The sequence below is a fragment of the Myotis myotis genome, unplaced genomic scaffold, assembly GCF_014108235.1.
Source record: "Myotis myotis isolate mMyoMyo1 unplaced genomic scaffold, mMyoMyo1.p scaffold_m19_p_5, whole genome shotgun sequence".
NCBI classification, from domain to species: domain Eukaryota; kingdom Metazoa; phylum Chordata; class Mammalia; order Chiroptera; family Vespertilionidae; genus Myotis; species Myotis myotis.
The window spans coordinates 2,222,845-2,236,748 of NW_023416357.1; the positions used below are offsets into that span (position 1 = coordinate 2,222,845).

Sequence of the window (13,904 nt, forward strand, 5' to 3'; positions counted from 1 at the left end):
AGGGCAGGAAGGGTGGATAAAGATGACCGGACGTCCCTCTGTACATGAGATAGGGTACCGCCGGCCAATGACATACACAAATGAAGTGATGAGGACACACCCATGCCTCTGTGCAGGCTCTCCTCTTGACTTAGAATGAAATGCCATCCACTATTCTCTACAGAGAATTAAATTCTCTTCCCAATGACACAGCTATTCATGGGTGATCCAGGGGGCCACGGAGTTATTATTAAGGGAAGCCTTGTAGGCTTGACATTGTCCTTGTCAATATTCAGTATAAATAAACGTGCGATGATTTGGTTATTTAGACAATCACTATGCCTGGTCCTGGGCACCCAGGGAAATAAGCGCTGCAGGGAAGTTAATTGCTCACCCATTCGGCACATCTCGCAGGGCCGGCCTTGTTTTTACTTCCCTTTGTTTTCGTTTGATTGGGCAGGAGGTTAAAGAAACTTGAAAACTGTCAACTCTTCTCTTTATTCTTAGATGTGTTACTCCCTGGATGAATCTAACGCCCAAGTCTCTCATTTCTTTGATGTCCTCAGCTCAGCAATCTTTTCCTCTTGCTCACCTGCATTATCTACTCCCAAGGTCGTGTCGGTGACCTTGTCACCGGGAAACACTGCTGTGCCTCAGTTTCCAGTTCTTCTCCCTGACCCCTAACTTCCGCTTATTTACGTAGTGTGTCTGATTCACTCCTTGACTTCCAATTCACAGATCCTACCTTTATTTTTCTTTCTCCACCTACCCCTGATTCCGTGGTCTGTCAGCATAATCATCTACTCACAAACATTGAACTCCTTTAGCCTTTTTTTCCTCCATTAACTCACCTGGCTAACTTCCAACTATACATCTCCTTCGCCGGGTTTGCTCCTGTGACCCTCAATGTTGCCCAACAAGAATCCGCCACCTGTGGACCGGTCTCTCTTCAAGGTCAGGACCGGCACCTTGAGCCTGGCCCCGCCCAACAGCCCGCTACTTCTTACCAGTGAGCGCACCTCACTCGCATGGATTGAGTTCAGTCAGACTCTACCCGTGAGCTGAGAACTCCTCCGGGAAAGAGAGGCACACAGTGAGGAGTTCCTGTGAGAAGAGGTGGACGTCATGCCAACTAAACAGGGCTGCATATGCCCTGATATTTTATAGTCAGGACACTCTTCTCTGTCTCACAGAACCTGCTGTGAACTAGGGGTTTATCTGGGCAAGTTCTCTTCACACCAGGAAGAGCAAAAACGTTTAATACCTGGGAAGTCAGAGACCAGAGCTTCACATCACATCTGTTTTCCTATCTATCTGTCTATCTATCTATCTATCTATCTATCTCCATCCATCCATCCACCCATCCATTCTATCTATCTATCTATCCATCCATCCATCCACATCCATCCATCCATCCATCCATCCATCCATCCAGCCACCCATCCATCTATTCCATCTATCTATATATCTATCTATCTCCATCCATCCATCCATCCAGCCACCCATCCATCTATTCCATCTATCTATCTGTCTATCTATCTATCTATCTATCTCCATCCATCCATCCACCCATCCATTCTATCTATCTATCTATCTATCTATCCATCCATCCACATCCATCCATCCATCCAGCCACCCATCCATCTATTCCATCTATCTATCTATCTATCTATCTATCTATCTATCTATCTATCTATCATCTATCCATCCATCCATCCTATCCATCCATCCCATCCATTCTTTCTATCTATCTATCTATCTATCTATCTATCATCTATCCATCCATCCATCCTATCCATCCATCCCATCCATTCTTTCTATCTATCTATCTATCTATCTATCTATCTATCATCTATCCATCCATCCTATCCATCCATCCTATCCATCCATCCCATCCATTCTTCCTATCTATCTATCTATCTATCTATCTATCTATCTATCTATCATCTATCATCTATCTCCATCCATCCATATCCATCCACCCATCCACTCTATCTATCTATCTATCTATCTATCTATCTATCTATCTATCTATCTATCATCTATCTCCATCCATCCATATCCATCCACTCTATCTATCTATCTATCTATCTATCTATCTATCTATCTATCTATCTATCATCTATCCATCCATCCTATCCATCCATATCCATCCACCCATCCACTCTATCTATCTATCTATCTATCTATCTATCTATCTATCTATCTTTCTATCATCTATCATCTTAACAGCTATCTCACCTCTACAAGCTTCTTTGTAAATATTAAGATGTAAGAGAACTCACAAGGCCTAGGCCCTCACCGTTGCTATAGACGTTGCTTCTAAGGACCCATCCGCCACCGTTTTCAGGTGAAGCTGTTGCACTGCCAGGGCCGCTTTCCCCAGAGGATGGAAGAGACTGAGTGCCTGGCAGTCCTCCCTGCCGTCCCTCCCCCCGCCCTGCTCCCTGGGAGGTACCGGGGCACCCCTTCCACATGGGGCCAGGCCCAGACTTCATCATAAAGGAACCTGCTTTGTCCGCTGTGGCCACCCTGTTTTGCTCCCCAAATCCCTCGCCCTTTCCTGTGGAAGCGCTTCCTTGTTAGATCCCCCATGTGACTGCCTCGCTCAGGGTTGGCTCCCGGGAACCGGATCTGGGGCAGCTGTCACCGGTTTCTGCATTTCTCCTTCGGTCAGGCCCACATCACTGCCTTGAACCTGGGGCCTAAACAATGCATCAGGAGGACAGGGCTTTAAGCTGCTCTGGACACTGAGAAACAGCCCACAACCACCATCCACGGGAAGCGACTGGAAGCAGAGGGCGGGCCAGGGGCGCTGGAGGAGGACGGAGCTGGGAGGAGTCTGGGCGCTTCTGCTGAAGGGACAGAAGTGAGCAAAGGCGGCCACTGAAGGAAGGGCCTGCATTAGGGGTGGACTATTTATTTATTTATTTGTATTATTTAAAAAAATCTATTGTTATTAATTTTAGAGAGGAAGGGAGAGGTAGAGAGAGAAACATCAATGATGAGAGAGAATCATTGATAGGCTGCCTCCTGCACGCCCCCTACTGGGGATGGAGTTCACAACCAGGGCATGTGCCCTTGACTGGAATCGAACCTGGGACCCTTCAGTCCGCAGGCCGAGGCCTACGCTCTGTCCACAGAGCCAAACCCACTAGGGCAGATGTGGACTTTCCTAAAAGGGAGAGTGGGAAGGGGAGAGCTTATGGTATCAGTGAAAAGTGGGGGACTATAGTGCCAATAGACTCCTACAGGGGTGGGCATCTCGAGGAGAAACAGTGACTTTTCAGGGAGGAATGAAGTGGGTGCCGTCACCCCCCGGGAGATGCCTTTCAATGTCTTGATTAGTAGGACAACGGTCAGGTGTGTAATTCCAACTTCAGGCCAAAGAGACCGGAGGGTTCGGGCTGCAGTGTGACCCCGGCGCACCCCTGGCTGTGGGGCTGCTGTATGAACAAGGGGTCTGTCTCCCTACGGAACCTTCCACGGAAACACGAGAGTCACAGCCCTCCTTCAGCTAAGCCCCCAGCTGACTCCCCGCCCTCCCAGGCAGCGCAGCAGCCTTCTGACTACCAGGTACGGGCTATAAAAAGGGCTCCATTGCCAAATAGCCCTGGGAAAGGCGGGAGTGAGGTCAGCACGTGTCTACGCAGGAGCCGGCCTGCCCTGTCTCGTCTGCCTCTCTCTCCCCGATATCTACATGAAGCACAAAAATCCCACTCATTTGAAACGGCGCCAAAGAGACGCCTCTCCCTCGTGCTTGTCCCAGCTGCTCTACTCCGATCACAAGCACATCTTCCGACTGGGTCCTCCGCCTTCAATGTGAAAACGAATTGGAAAACACCTGCTATTCTCATTTAAGGGAATCTTCTCTGGTGAGGGACATAGCACCCCAAACAACAGAGTTTGTAAAACGCTGCCTGGCCACAGTGAGAGTCCCCCCTCAGAAGAGTCATTCGTTGTCCTTCTCATCCACGGCCATGCCCTGCGGGACCCAAGGGGAAGATTGCCTCGTTTCTGAGCTGCAAGGTCCGGAGCATCGGAAACACAGTTTCAGTGTTTGCTTTAATACTGCCCGGACACATAGCATAATCTAAATAATAAAGAGCTAATATGCAAATGGCTGTGATGCCCTCCATGTAACGACCAATCAGCAGGAGGCTGCGTGTGCAGCAGGCGCGGGTTGGGGGGGACTTGTGTGAGGCTCGCGGCCCCCCACCCCCCGCCCAGGGCCGGGCCCAGGGACGTGAGGCTCATGGAGGCCTACCTCTTTGGGGCGATGGATCACGGGGTGACAGGGCACAGGCCAGGCTGGGGGACCCCCCCTGAGTGCACCAATTTTGTGCACCGGGCTACTAGTATGTCATAAAAGGCTTCAGGAGCATCTGCTGAATTAACGTGAATGAGGGACCTCAGTGGCCCATTTTGGGAGCAGAGATGCAGGAGGAGGGCAGTGACAGCAGGGACTGGGGGAGGCGGGCCCATGGGAAGTCAGCAGGGAATGTCCTCCTGTCTTCCTCTCCAGGGACGGGCAGGCACACAGAGTGACAGGGGGTGTAAGGAAGATGGTGCTCAGACTGCCTTGTGGCAGGAATGGCACCTGATCTGCATCTAAGGAGTCCCCCGGCGCCCGGGCCTGGGCGGGAGAAGGGTTGAGGCAGAGCCCCATGGGCACTGAGCTGTGCGCTCGGAGAACGGGCAGGAAGCCGCGGGAAGACAGGTGGGCACAGGGAGGCAGCGGGATGGCGGTGACAAGTGCCTTCGGGCCCCCTGGGGAGAGCAGCCACACACTGTCCCATCGGTAGTTTCCCTCTTGCATCGGCCTCGGAGTCACTGGCCTTGTTTAGGGCATCGCGCCCGGCGTGGCACACGCGTGTCACTCTCGTTATTACGGAAAGCCATGTCGTGTGTAGGTGCGCCCTGCATGGCACACGCGTGTCACTCTCGTAACTATGGAAAGCCATGTCGTGTGTAGGTGCGCCCTGCGTGGCACACGCGTGTCACTCTCGTAACTATGGAAAGCCATGTCGTGTGTAGGTGCGCCCTGCATGGCACACGCGTGTCACTCTCGTAACTATGGAAAGCCATGTCGTGTGTAGGTGCGCCCTGCGTGGCACACACGTGTCACTCTCGTTATTACGGAAAGCCACGTCGTGTGTAGGTGTCGGGGATCAGTGCGACCTCCACGCCGCCGCTGCCGCCATGTCTCTCGGTGCCCGGGGTTCGCGTTTGGAGGAGGTTTTGCGAAAGGCGGTTTGATAGCCTTCGCTCTGTCTTGGGGCAAAACTGGTTTACGAAATCCCGTGACTGTTTGTAAAGTTCTGCTGGGACCACACAGACAGGGAAGAAACGCTGAGTAACTGCAGCTGCCCCCCTTCTCCATGGGGGTGCGTCCAGACCCCCGTGGACGCTGACCAGCGGGTGTCCCGGAGGGTCCTGAACCCTGTGTGCACTCTGCTGCTCCTTTACACACGCCGCTGGGAAAGTTTAATGCATCAGGCACGGCAGGGGATTAACAATCACCAACACAACAGAACGATTAAAACAATTCACCGTCAGAAGAGCTGCGTGAACGCGGCCTCTCTCTCAGATCCCTTCGTGCGAGACGCTGGACAAAGGGGTGACTCACGTCCCGGGGGCGGAGCGGACGGGCAGATTTTATCACTCCCCCAGAGCAGCTCGCCCTTTACAGTTTACGGACCGTTTATTTCTGCGATTTTCCATTGAATATTTTCAGACCGCGGCTGACCACTGTTACTGAAACCACAGAAAGCGAAAATGCAGATGGGGGTACTGCATTCAGCATGGCTGTTCCTGTCCCGGCGCTGCACCCCGCGATGTGCAGACTTCTCCTGCGGAAGCCTGTGTACTCCCTTGCTGCCGCCTCCCTCCCTCCTTCCTCCCTCCTTTCCCTCCTCCCCTGCTTCTCCTGGAGGGGCAGTCACTTCCAGGGGTGCTCCACACCTGGGAGACGCCTGTAGGTACCTGCAGTCACTAAGGACACCCTGATGGCAGAGCAGAGGCCGCAGAGCCCCCCCTCTCCCAGGGCCCCCCTCCACTGTACCCGGTATGTACTATAAACGTCGTCAACGTGACAAGCAGGAACCCGGGAAAGATGCAGCCCCCTCACCCCTGGTTTCGCTGTCAGTGTCCCAGTTACCTGTGGTTAACTGGGGTCTGAGATATTAGAAGGGAAATTCCAGAAATAAACAATCCATAGCTTTAAACTGCATGCTGTGCTGAGCAGCGTGATGAAATCCCTGCCTCAGCCCGCCCCCCCCCCCACACACACACACCCTGCTCCACCCCACCCAGGATGGGGGGCATGTCCGAGTCCGGAGCATCCATACTGCACAGGCTCCCTGCCCGTCAGTCACTCAGTGTCTGTCTGGGGTACCAGGTGGCACTCCAGGCATCGCAGTGCTGGTGCCCAGTCCCCTTATCCTGCGGAATAATACGGCCCCAAAGAGCCAGAGTAGAGATGCTGGGACTCAGACACATTGTTGTCAATTTCTTATTATGCCTCGTTTATAAACTGAGGTTTATCACGGATATGTACGTACAGGGAAAGCAGTATATAATGGGGCTTGGTACTATGTGACCTCAGGCATCCACTGGGCGGGGGGGGGGGGGTCTTGGAACGTACCCCATGGATAAGGGGTACGATTCTAATCAGAACACAATTCTTTGGCCCATTGTCCCTTTACAACTAGTTGAGCGTAAAGTTGTTCTGCGATGCCTGGGTGTAGATACAGGGCTCATGGCTTTTCTTATCCTCAGTGTTGAAACATCTGGCCCTTTAAAAGTCCTGTATTTTAACGTGGGTTTTACCGCATGAAACTGCTGTATTTGCAGGTCAAATGATCAGATAGCAGCACTGTCATCTGGTCCAACCTGAATTAAAACTAACCAGACCCTTGGCGCTGCTCCTTAACTGCCTGCCATGCAGGAGGGGAGCCTGCCGGGAAGGGGCCGGCTGGCTCTGGGACCTGTCCGCTCCTCTCCCTGCGCTGCTGATGCCACCGCTACAGCTCCTGGCTAGTGGGGGGCAGCGGGGTGGGGGGCCACAGAGGTGGGAGGTACAGAAAGGCTAGAGGCCCCCCCACTGCTGGCCCCTCCTAGGACGGACGGTGCGAATAGGCCTTTCCGCGTCCTGTGAGGTCTGTGGGCTCTGACCTCGCCTACATTCTTTCCCAGTGCCCGTTTCCCACCAGCAGCCGAGGAATCGGCCGCCACCTGCCGTCCTCCCTGCAGGAGGACAGGGGGCCTGTGGACAGGGTCCCCTCCGTCCATCCTGCGGGGGCCTGTGGACAGGGTCCCCTCCGTCCTCCCTGCAGGGGCCTGTGGACAGGGTTCCCTCCGTCCTCCCTGCAGGGGCCTATGGACAGGGCCAAACAGGGTCCCCTCCGTCCATCCTGCGGGGGCCTGTGGACAGGGTCCCCTCCGTCCATCCTGCGGGGGCCTGTGGACAGGGTCCCCTCCGTCCTCCCTGCAGGGGCCTGTGGACAGGGTCCCCTCCGTCCTCCCTGCAGGGGCCTATGGACAGGGCCAAACAGGGTCCCTTCTGTCCTCCCTGCAGGGGCCTGTGGACAGGGGCTGGCAGAACTCCATGCTGACCCCGGCAACATGCATTCTTCACACCGATGACCCGGCCCCAGTGTGGCTCCTCTGCTCCGACGCAGGAGGCAGCCGCAGTCCCATGTGCCTCAACTCCCGACACACATCCAAGCTCACGGCACCTCCCAGTGAACCTCCCACAGGCTCCTTCTGCAGGGAAACCCTCTTCCCAAAGCCTGTCACTCCCTTCCAAGCCTTCCCACCCCTGACCTGAGCTAGGCCTTCCCACCCCTGACATGAGCGAGGCCTTCCCACTCCTGACATGAGGGAGCATCCGGGAGGCCTCACCCAGCTCTCCCCTCTCCTCTGGGCCCCGCACAGCTCTGTGCCTGCCCCTGTCGGACATGGAGGTGGGTGGGGGAGAGGAGAAATTCCAGAAGCTACTGCCCATCTCAGGGTAGGATTGGGCCCTTCAATTGAAAACCACACACACACACACACACACACACACACACCTGCCCGCAAACACAATCTATAATAATAAAAGAGTAATATGCTAATTAGACCAGACATCCTTCCAGATGACCTTCCGGATGAAGCTGGGGCTGCGAGGGAAGCCTGGGTCCTGGGTGCCAGAGGGAAGCCGGTGATGGCAGCTGGGGGAAGGAAGGCCTACTCTTACATGGATTTCGTGCACCAGGCCTCTAGTGTAATAATACTGCACTAGCCCAGTGTTTCTCCCACGTTGGCCTGTGTGAGAACTATGTGGATTCTTTACTTAAAATGCAGGCCCCACGCCCACCCTCCGAGCTCCCAGTGCTGGAGGTTGGGGGATGGCCCCAGCACCCCGGGGTTCTGAGGAAGGAGTGCCAGGAGCCACGGCGGGAGAAACATGGCATCACACAGACGCATCCCATTCTCCATGATCATCCGAGGCCCCCAGCATGGCTGCAGGGGAAGCCCTCGGGGAGGGGAAAACGGAATGAAGGCCGCACGAGCAGCTGAGCTCCCAGGAGGCACAGACCCAGCGATCCACCCAGCGCCCTGCTCTTTAGGGAGCAGGTGCCCTGGGCAAACTGGTGGTGCGAGTGGCACCCGGGGTCTCCCTCTCTGTGGAAAGGGGTCGGGAGCCCGGGACTGGGACTTGACTGTCTGCCTGGGGGTCAGCCCAGCCCTGGCCTCGCGGGTGGCCCTGGCCCCGGGCTCCGCATCCCTCTGAATGAAGGCGTTGTTCCTGCCAGGAAAGGCGGACCCCGGAGCCCACCCCGGCGGCTGGGATTCCTCCGTGGGAGGGAGAATGGCTGCTCTGTGCGTCTCCTGCAGACATGCAGCCCTCCCTGCGGCCCTGACCGCTAGGAACAGGAGACCGCGCAGGGCCGAGCACGGAGGCAGGGGGTGATGGGTGATGTGTCCCTCTGCATGGCCAGCGCCTGCCCCGCCCGCAGAAGAGGGGCCCACAGCTCTGAGTCCTGTGGACTCTCCCCCTGAAGTGGCAGCAACCACAAAGGGGGCTTCACTGCACTGGCTTCTGCACAGAGCTGCCCACAATTCATGTTTTACAGCAAAACAGATAAAGGGACTTAAATGTAAAATCAAATGTTCCAATGACCAACAATATTAGAAATCTACAAATGTCTCAAGACTATGATCAGATTTGGGAAGAAAGGACTGGCTAGGAAGGTAAACGGGTGGGTGAAGCAGGGGAGGGAGGAGAGGGTGTGGGGAGGGGAGAGAGGGAAGAGCGGGGTCCAGCCGCTGATCTCAGGACCACCTTACAGGGAGGGAGCTCCGGGGCTCCCAGCGGGGGCAGCCACTGGCCCAGGGAGGGTGAGGACCCCGGAAGGGATGGACGGGAGACCCGCGGTCCAGGATTCCAGGCGGCAGGGGTGCTGTGCTCCTTGGCAGAAGCGGGGCCTCGGGAAGGAGGGCGCTGGGCTGCCGTCGGGGCTGATGGTCTGCGGTCAGCAAGCCGAACCCGCACCAGGCAGCAGCCTCTCATGGCCCCTCCATGACCCGAGAGTCCTAGCTACACAAGCGCTAACGTTTCTTCTCTACGGTCAGGGCTCCAGGATAGCCACTGACCCAGCAGGGAGAGGCCCAGGGAAGCGAGTCCTCGGAAGCCAAAATAAGGCCTGTGCGGACCAGGGAGAGGAGCAGGTCACAGATCCGAAGAGGCTCACCAGCCTTGCCAACCCCGGGCGGCTGACGGGCAAGCTCAATGCAGAGCAGACACCTGCATCTAGTGCAGTGGTTCTCAACCTTGGCTGCACATTCGAATCGCCTGGGAATCTTTTTAAAATCCTGATTTCTGGGCCTCATCCTCCGGAAATTCTGTTTCTTGGTTACGGGGTGAGGCCACAACATTAGTAACAAAGAAACAGAATTTCCGGAGGATGAGGCCCAGAAATCAGGATTTTTAAAAGATTCTCAGGTGATTCTAATGTGCAGCCAAGGTTGAGAACCACTGGTCTAGGAGAAGGAACACTTTTTGATGTGAAAATGCCATTTTCTTCTTTTTTTAAAAAAGTTGATGTCAGAAAGGAAGGGAGAGGGGGAGAGAGAGAGAGAGAGAGAAACATCCATGATGAGAGGGAATCATGGACCGGCTGCCTCCTGCACACCCCACACTGGGGACGGAGCCCGCAACCCGGGCATCTGCCCTGACCGGGAATCAAACCCTGACCTCCTGGTTCACAGGTCAACACTCAACCCCTGAGCCACACCCACCAACCAAAATGCCATTCTCTGTGAGTGATTTCACCGATTCGAGTTCTCCGTTCTCCTGAGGGCACACACAGGCTCTCCCTCACCAGCCCCAGGCGCCTGCTCGCTGGGGGCAGCCATGTGGCGCCCCCGGGAGGGCTGAGGCTAGCTCGCCACCTTCCGCCTCGTCTTTCTGGGGACATCTGTGTTTCGTGTGTGCTGACACGTGTGTGGGTGCACGCGCCCCGCCGCACCTGCGTCTGCTTGGGGCCGATGTCCATGCGCTCCAGCAGGTTTTTGAGGAAGGCGGTGACGCTGTCCCAGGGGTAGATGCTGTTGGAGCCGTCCAGCACGATGACGATGTCCAGCTGCGTGCCGCACTCTGCAAGACAGGCAGCGCGTGCGCCTCGGGCAGGAGGGCTCCTGGCCCCGGGGGCGCCCAGGCCTCACTGACGTTTTACAGGGCAAGCGTGTGGCTTTCAGACCAAAAACAACAGTTAGAAAAAGCAGAAGTGATGCCCATTGCATTCCTTAACCACGGGGTCGGAGGTCTGACCAGGCAAAGCTCCTCTCCCCCTAACCTTCTAACACCGCGTGGGCATGGCTGAGCCTGCCCCAGTGTGAGCTTGATAAAGGGTGTCCCAAAATTCACGCAAGAAGTAATTTTGATAGAAAACACAGGTTTATAATTAAAAATTCTACATTTTTTATTGATTCATAAAGTATACAGTCTAGGGTTATGTATGGAATAGCACTTCGGGTAAATGGCCTCCACGGCTTTGCTGGCACAGACGCAAAGCCATGGTCTTCATTGGTCTTTATTGTCCCTACTCCTGGGCCATAACTGGTACTTGGTGATGCTTATCAAATTGAAGCGATTGAAATCAAAGGGCAACAGATATTAGAATCTGATTCAATAAACGAAGTAAAATTAGGCTTTTATTTTTTGTTGTTGTTGTTGTTAATGCTCATGCAAAATTCAAATCTTGCGTGAATTTTGGGACACCCTTCAGGACAGCTCTCATTCTGGGCGTCTTTCGCACGAGGCCACCAGCCTCCAACAGGCTCGCCCTTTTACATAAACCAACCTGACAGCTCCCGCCGGGGTGTTTAAACACCATTCTGCGGAGGGTTGTTTACCCTAATATCAGTTCCCAAAATAGCCGTGAGGTTTGGCTGTCTAGGGGCAGAGCCAGCCTTTCCCTAACTTGGTCATGCTGGTAGCAGAGCAGACAGCTCAGGCTCTGAGGCCCGCTCCTGCGCGCACACGGTCTCGTTCAGCCCGTGCTGTCAGACACGAGAGAGCAGGCCCCGCCTGTACCTTGCACGGGGGCGATGGAGTTCACCACCTGGAACGCGGGGCTGACGTCAGAGCAGATGCCGGTCGTGTAGTGCAGGTGGCCACATCGGTAGGCGTAGAGGGGCCCGCACGCCTTGGGAACGTGAAACAGTGAGAAAGCATAAGGTCACACACTGCCGCATCGACGTGACTGGACCACGACAGCCTTCCCAGGCCAGGGACTAGCTACAGTGATGGCGAACCTTTTGAGCTCGGCGTGTCAGCATTTTGAAAAACCCTAACTTAACTCTGGTGCCATGTCACATGTAGAAATTTTTTGATCTTTGCAACCATAGTAAAACAAAGACTTACATTTTTGATATTTATTTTATATATTTAAATGCCATTTAACAAAGAAAAATCAACCAAAAAAGTGAGTTCGCGTGTCACCTCTGACACGCGTGTCATAGGTTCGCCATCACTGGGCGAGCATCACGCCGGGCTCTCTTACCAGGAACCCCCCCTTCGGGTTGGTGACTAACGTGGCTCCGAAGGTCATGTTCTCCTTCACCTCCGTGACGTTGGGAATCGATGTGTTGACTAGAAACAGAACAGACGTTTGTCTCGTTAAAACATTCTCTGTGCCGCGCGCTCATCACAGCACACGCTCCTCCTCGTCCAGCTGACCGGTCTCCACAGCGCGATCAGGAACCCAGGGAGCGCGCGAAGGCTCCGGACATGGCTCCTGCCCCAGAAGCTGTACTGGACCATCGTCCCAAATAGTTCTGCAGAGCTGTGAAGGGATGCAGAGCGCCGAGGGCCACAGACGTGGGCCTGCCGCTCACAGGGTGTGGCCAATTCAGACAGAGGAAAATGTCGGCCTCCTGACACTGCGGACACGATGTGAACGCTCACAGTTTTCTGACATGTTATGTCCGCATGTGACACGTGACTAGTGATGGGACGTGGCGTTTCTGGCAAGAAGAAGGACACAGGCGAGCAGGCCAGGAAAGAAAACTCAAACACAAACTTTCTGACCATTCGTCTCAGCCTCCGGGGACACCCTGAGGTTTCCGAGGAAACTGTAGCAGGATCAGAGCTGTCGGGAAGTTTGGATTTAAAAAAAGGACACAACGAAGGAACCTTTGGCATTGCAAGTAGGAAGGTGGGCCCTAAAACATGCCGACTGGCAGAAAGAATTGGCAAGACAATGAAAGAAAACACCGCATGATCTCACTCATTTATGGATAATAAAGACCATTATAAACTGATGAACAAAAATAGATACAGAGGCAGAGCAGCATGGAACAGACTGTCAGGCTACAGGGGGAAGGCCGGGGAGGGTTGGGGGGCCGGAGGAGGGTAAGAGATCAACCGAAGGACTTGTATGCATGCATATAAGCATAACCAATGGACATAAGACACTGAGGGGTAGGGGAAGCTGGGGGAATGTCAAAGGGGAAAAAAGGATACATATGTAATACTCTTTGTAATACTTTAAGCAATAAAACAAAATTTAAAAAAAAATTAAAAAATAATAAAATAAAAAAACATTGGCAAGAATTTCTACTTCTTCACCTTGAAAAACCAAAAAGATCGGACAGGAAACGCCAAAGGGTCTCCCCTGCCCCAAGTGCACGGACGTCCTTGCAGGGTTGGCTCCCGCTCCTGCTGGAATCTTCCCTCCCCCAGGCCCAGCTATAAATGGACTGAGGGAGGCCAGGGGAGCGGATGCCTGAGTGGCCACGTCCTGTCGGCATCGGAACAAGGCCTCCGTGGCAGAGCTCAGTCTGACTGGCTCTGGAAGCACCTGGAAGTGGGCGTAATCTCCCTTGGACTCGAACGATCTGGGTTCGAGGTGTGACACTGAGGTGGGCCCAGGGCGAGCCTCCCTGGGATGGGGCTACAGCAGAAGCGCTCCTACTGTTCTCTTTTAAAAATGTTTATTGTAAGCATTTTCTTGCAATCGGTGACACTATTACACATGCCCCCCACCTCCCCCCTTTATCCAACCCCCCCACCCCGCCTTCACCACACTGTCGTCCGTGTCCATGGACCACACATATATGTTCTTTGACTAATCCCTTCAGCTCCTTCCACCCAGTCCCACCCCTCCCCACTGGACGCAGCTGGAGTCTCCAGGCAACACTGAAACTCCGCTCCCGGGGCCAGTGATGGAGGAGCCGCTCCTGTCGGAGTAACGTCCCCAAACCACAGCTGCCCCCTCTAGGACAAGGAGACACGGTGCGGAGACCGGCATCTGTGGGGAGAGGAGAGACCGACAGCCTCTAGGACAAGGGGACACGGTGCAGAGACCGTCATCTATGGGGAGAGGAGAGACCGACAGCCTCTAGGACAAGGTGACACGGTGCGGAGACCGGCATCT

General features: G+C 54.5%; 1 protein-coding gene across 3 annotated transcripts in view; it reads right to left on the reverse strand.

Moving 5' to 3' along the window:
* ITGA1 (integrin subunit alpha 1) overlaps positions 1–13,904 on the reverse strand; it is a 129,563-nt gene that overhangs the window by 55,430 nt on the left and 60,229 nt on the right. For all 3 annotated transcript variants that reach the window (XM_036307939.1, XM_036307940.1, XM_036307942.1), the window contains exons 4-6: positions 12,030–12,118; positions 11,561–11,672; positions 10,494–10,621 (exon numbers count right to left, since the gene is read on the reverse strand). In XM_036307939.1, coding sequence (XP_036163832.1) covers positions 10,494–10,621; positions 11,561–11,672; positions 12,030–12,118 — 329 coding nt within the window. The remainder of the gene's footprint in view (positions 1–10,493; positions 10,622–11,560; positions 11,673–12,029; positions 12,119–13,904) is intronic.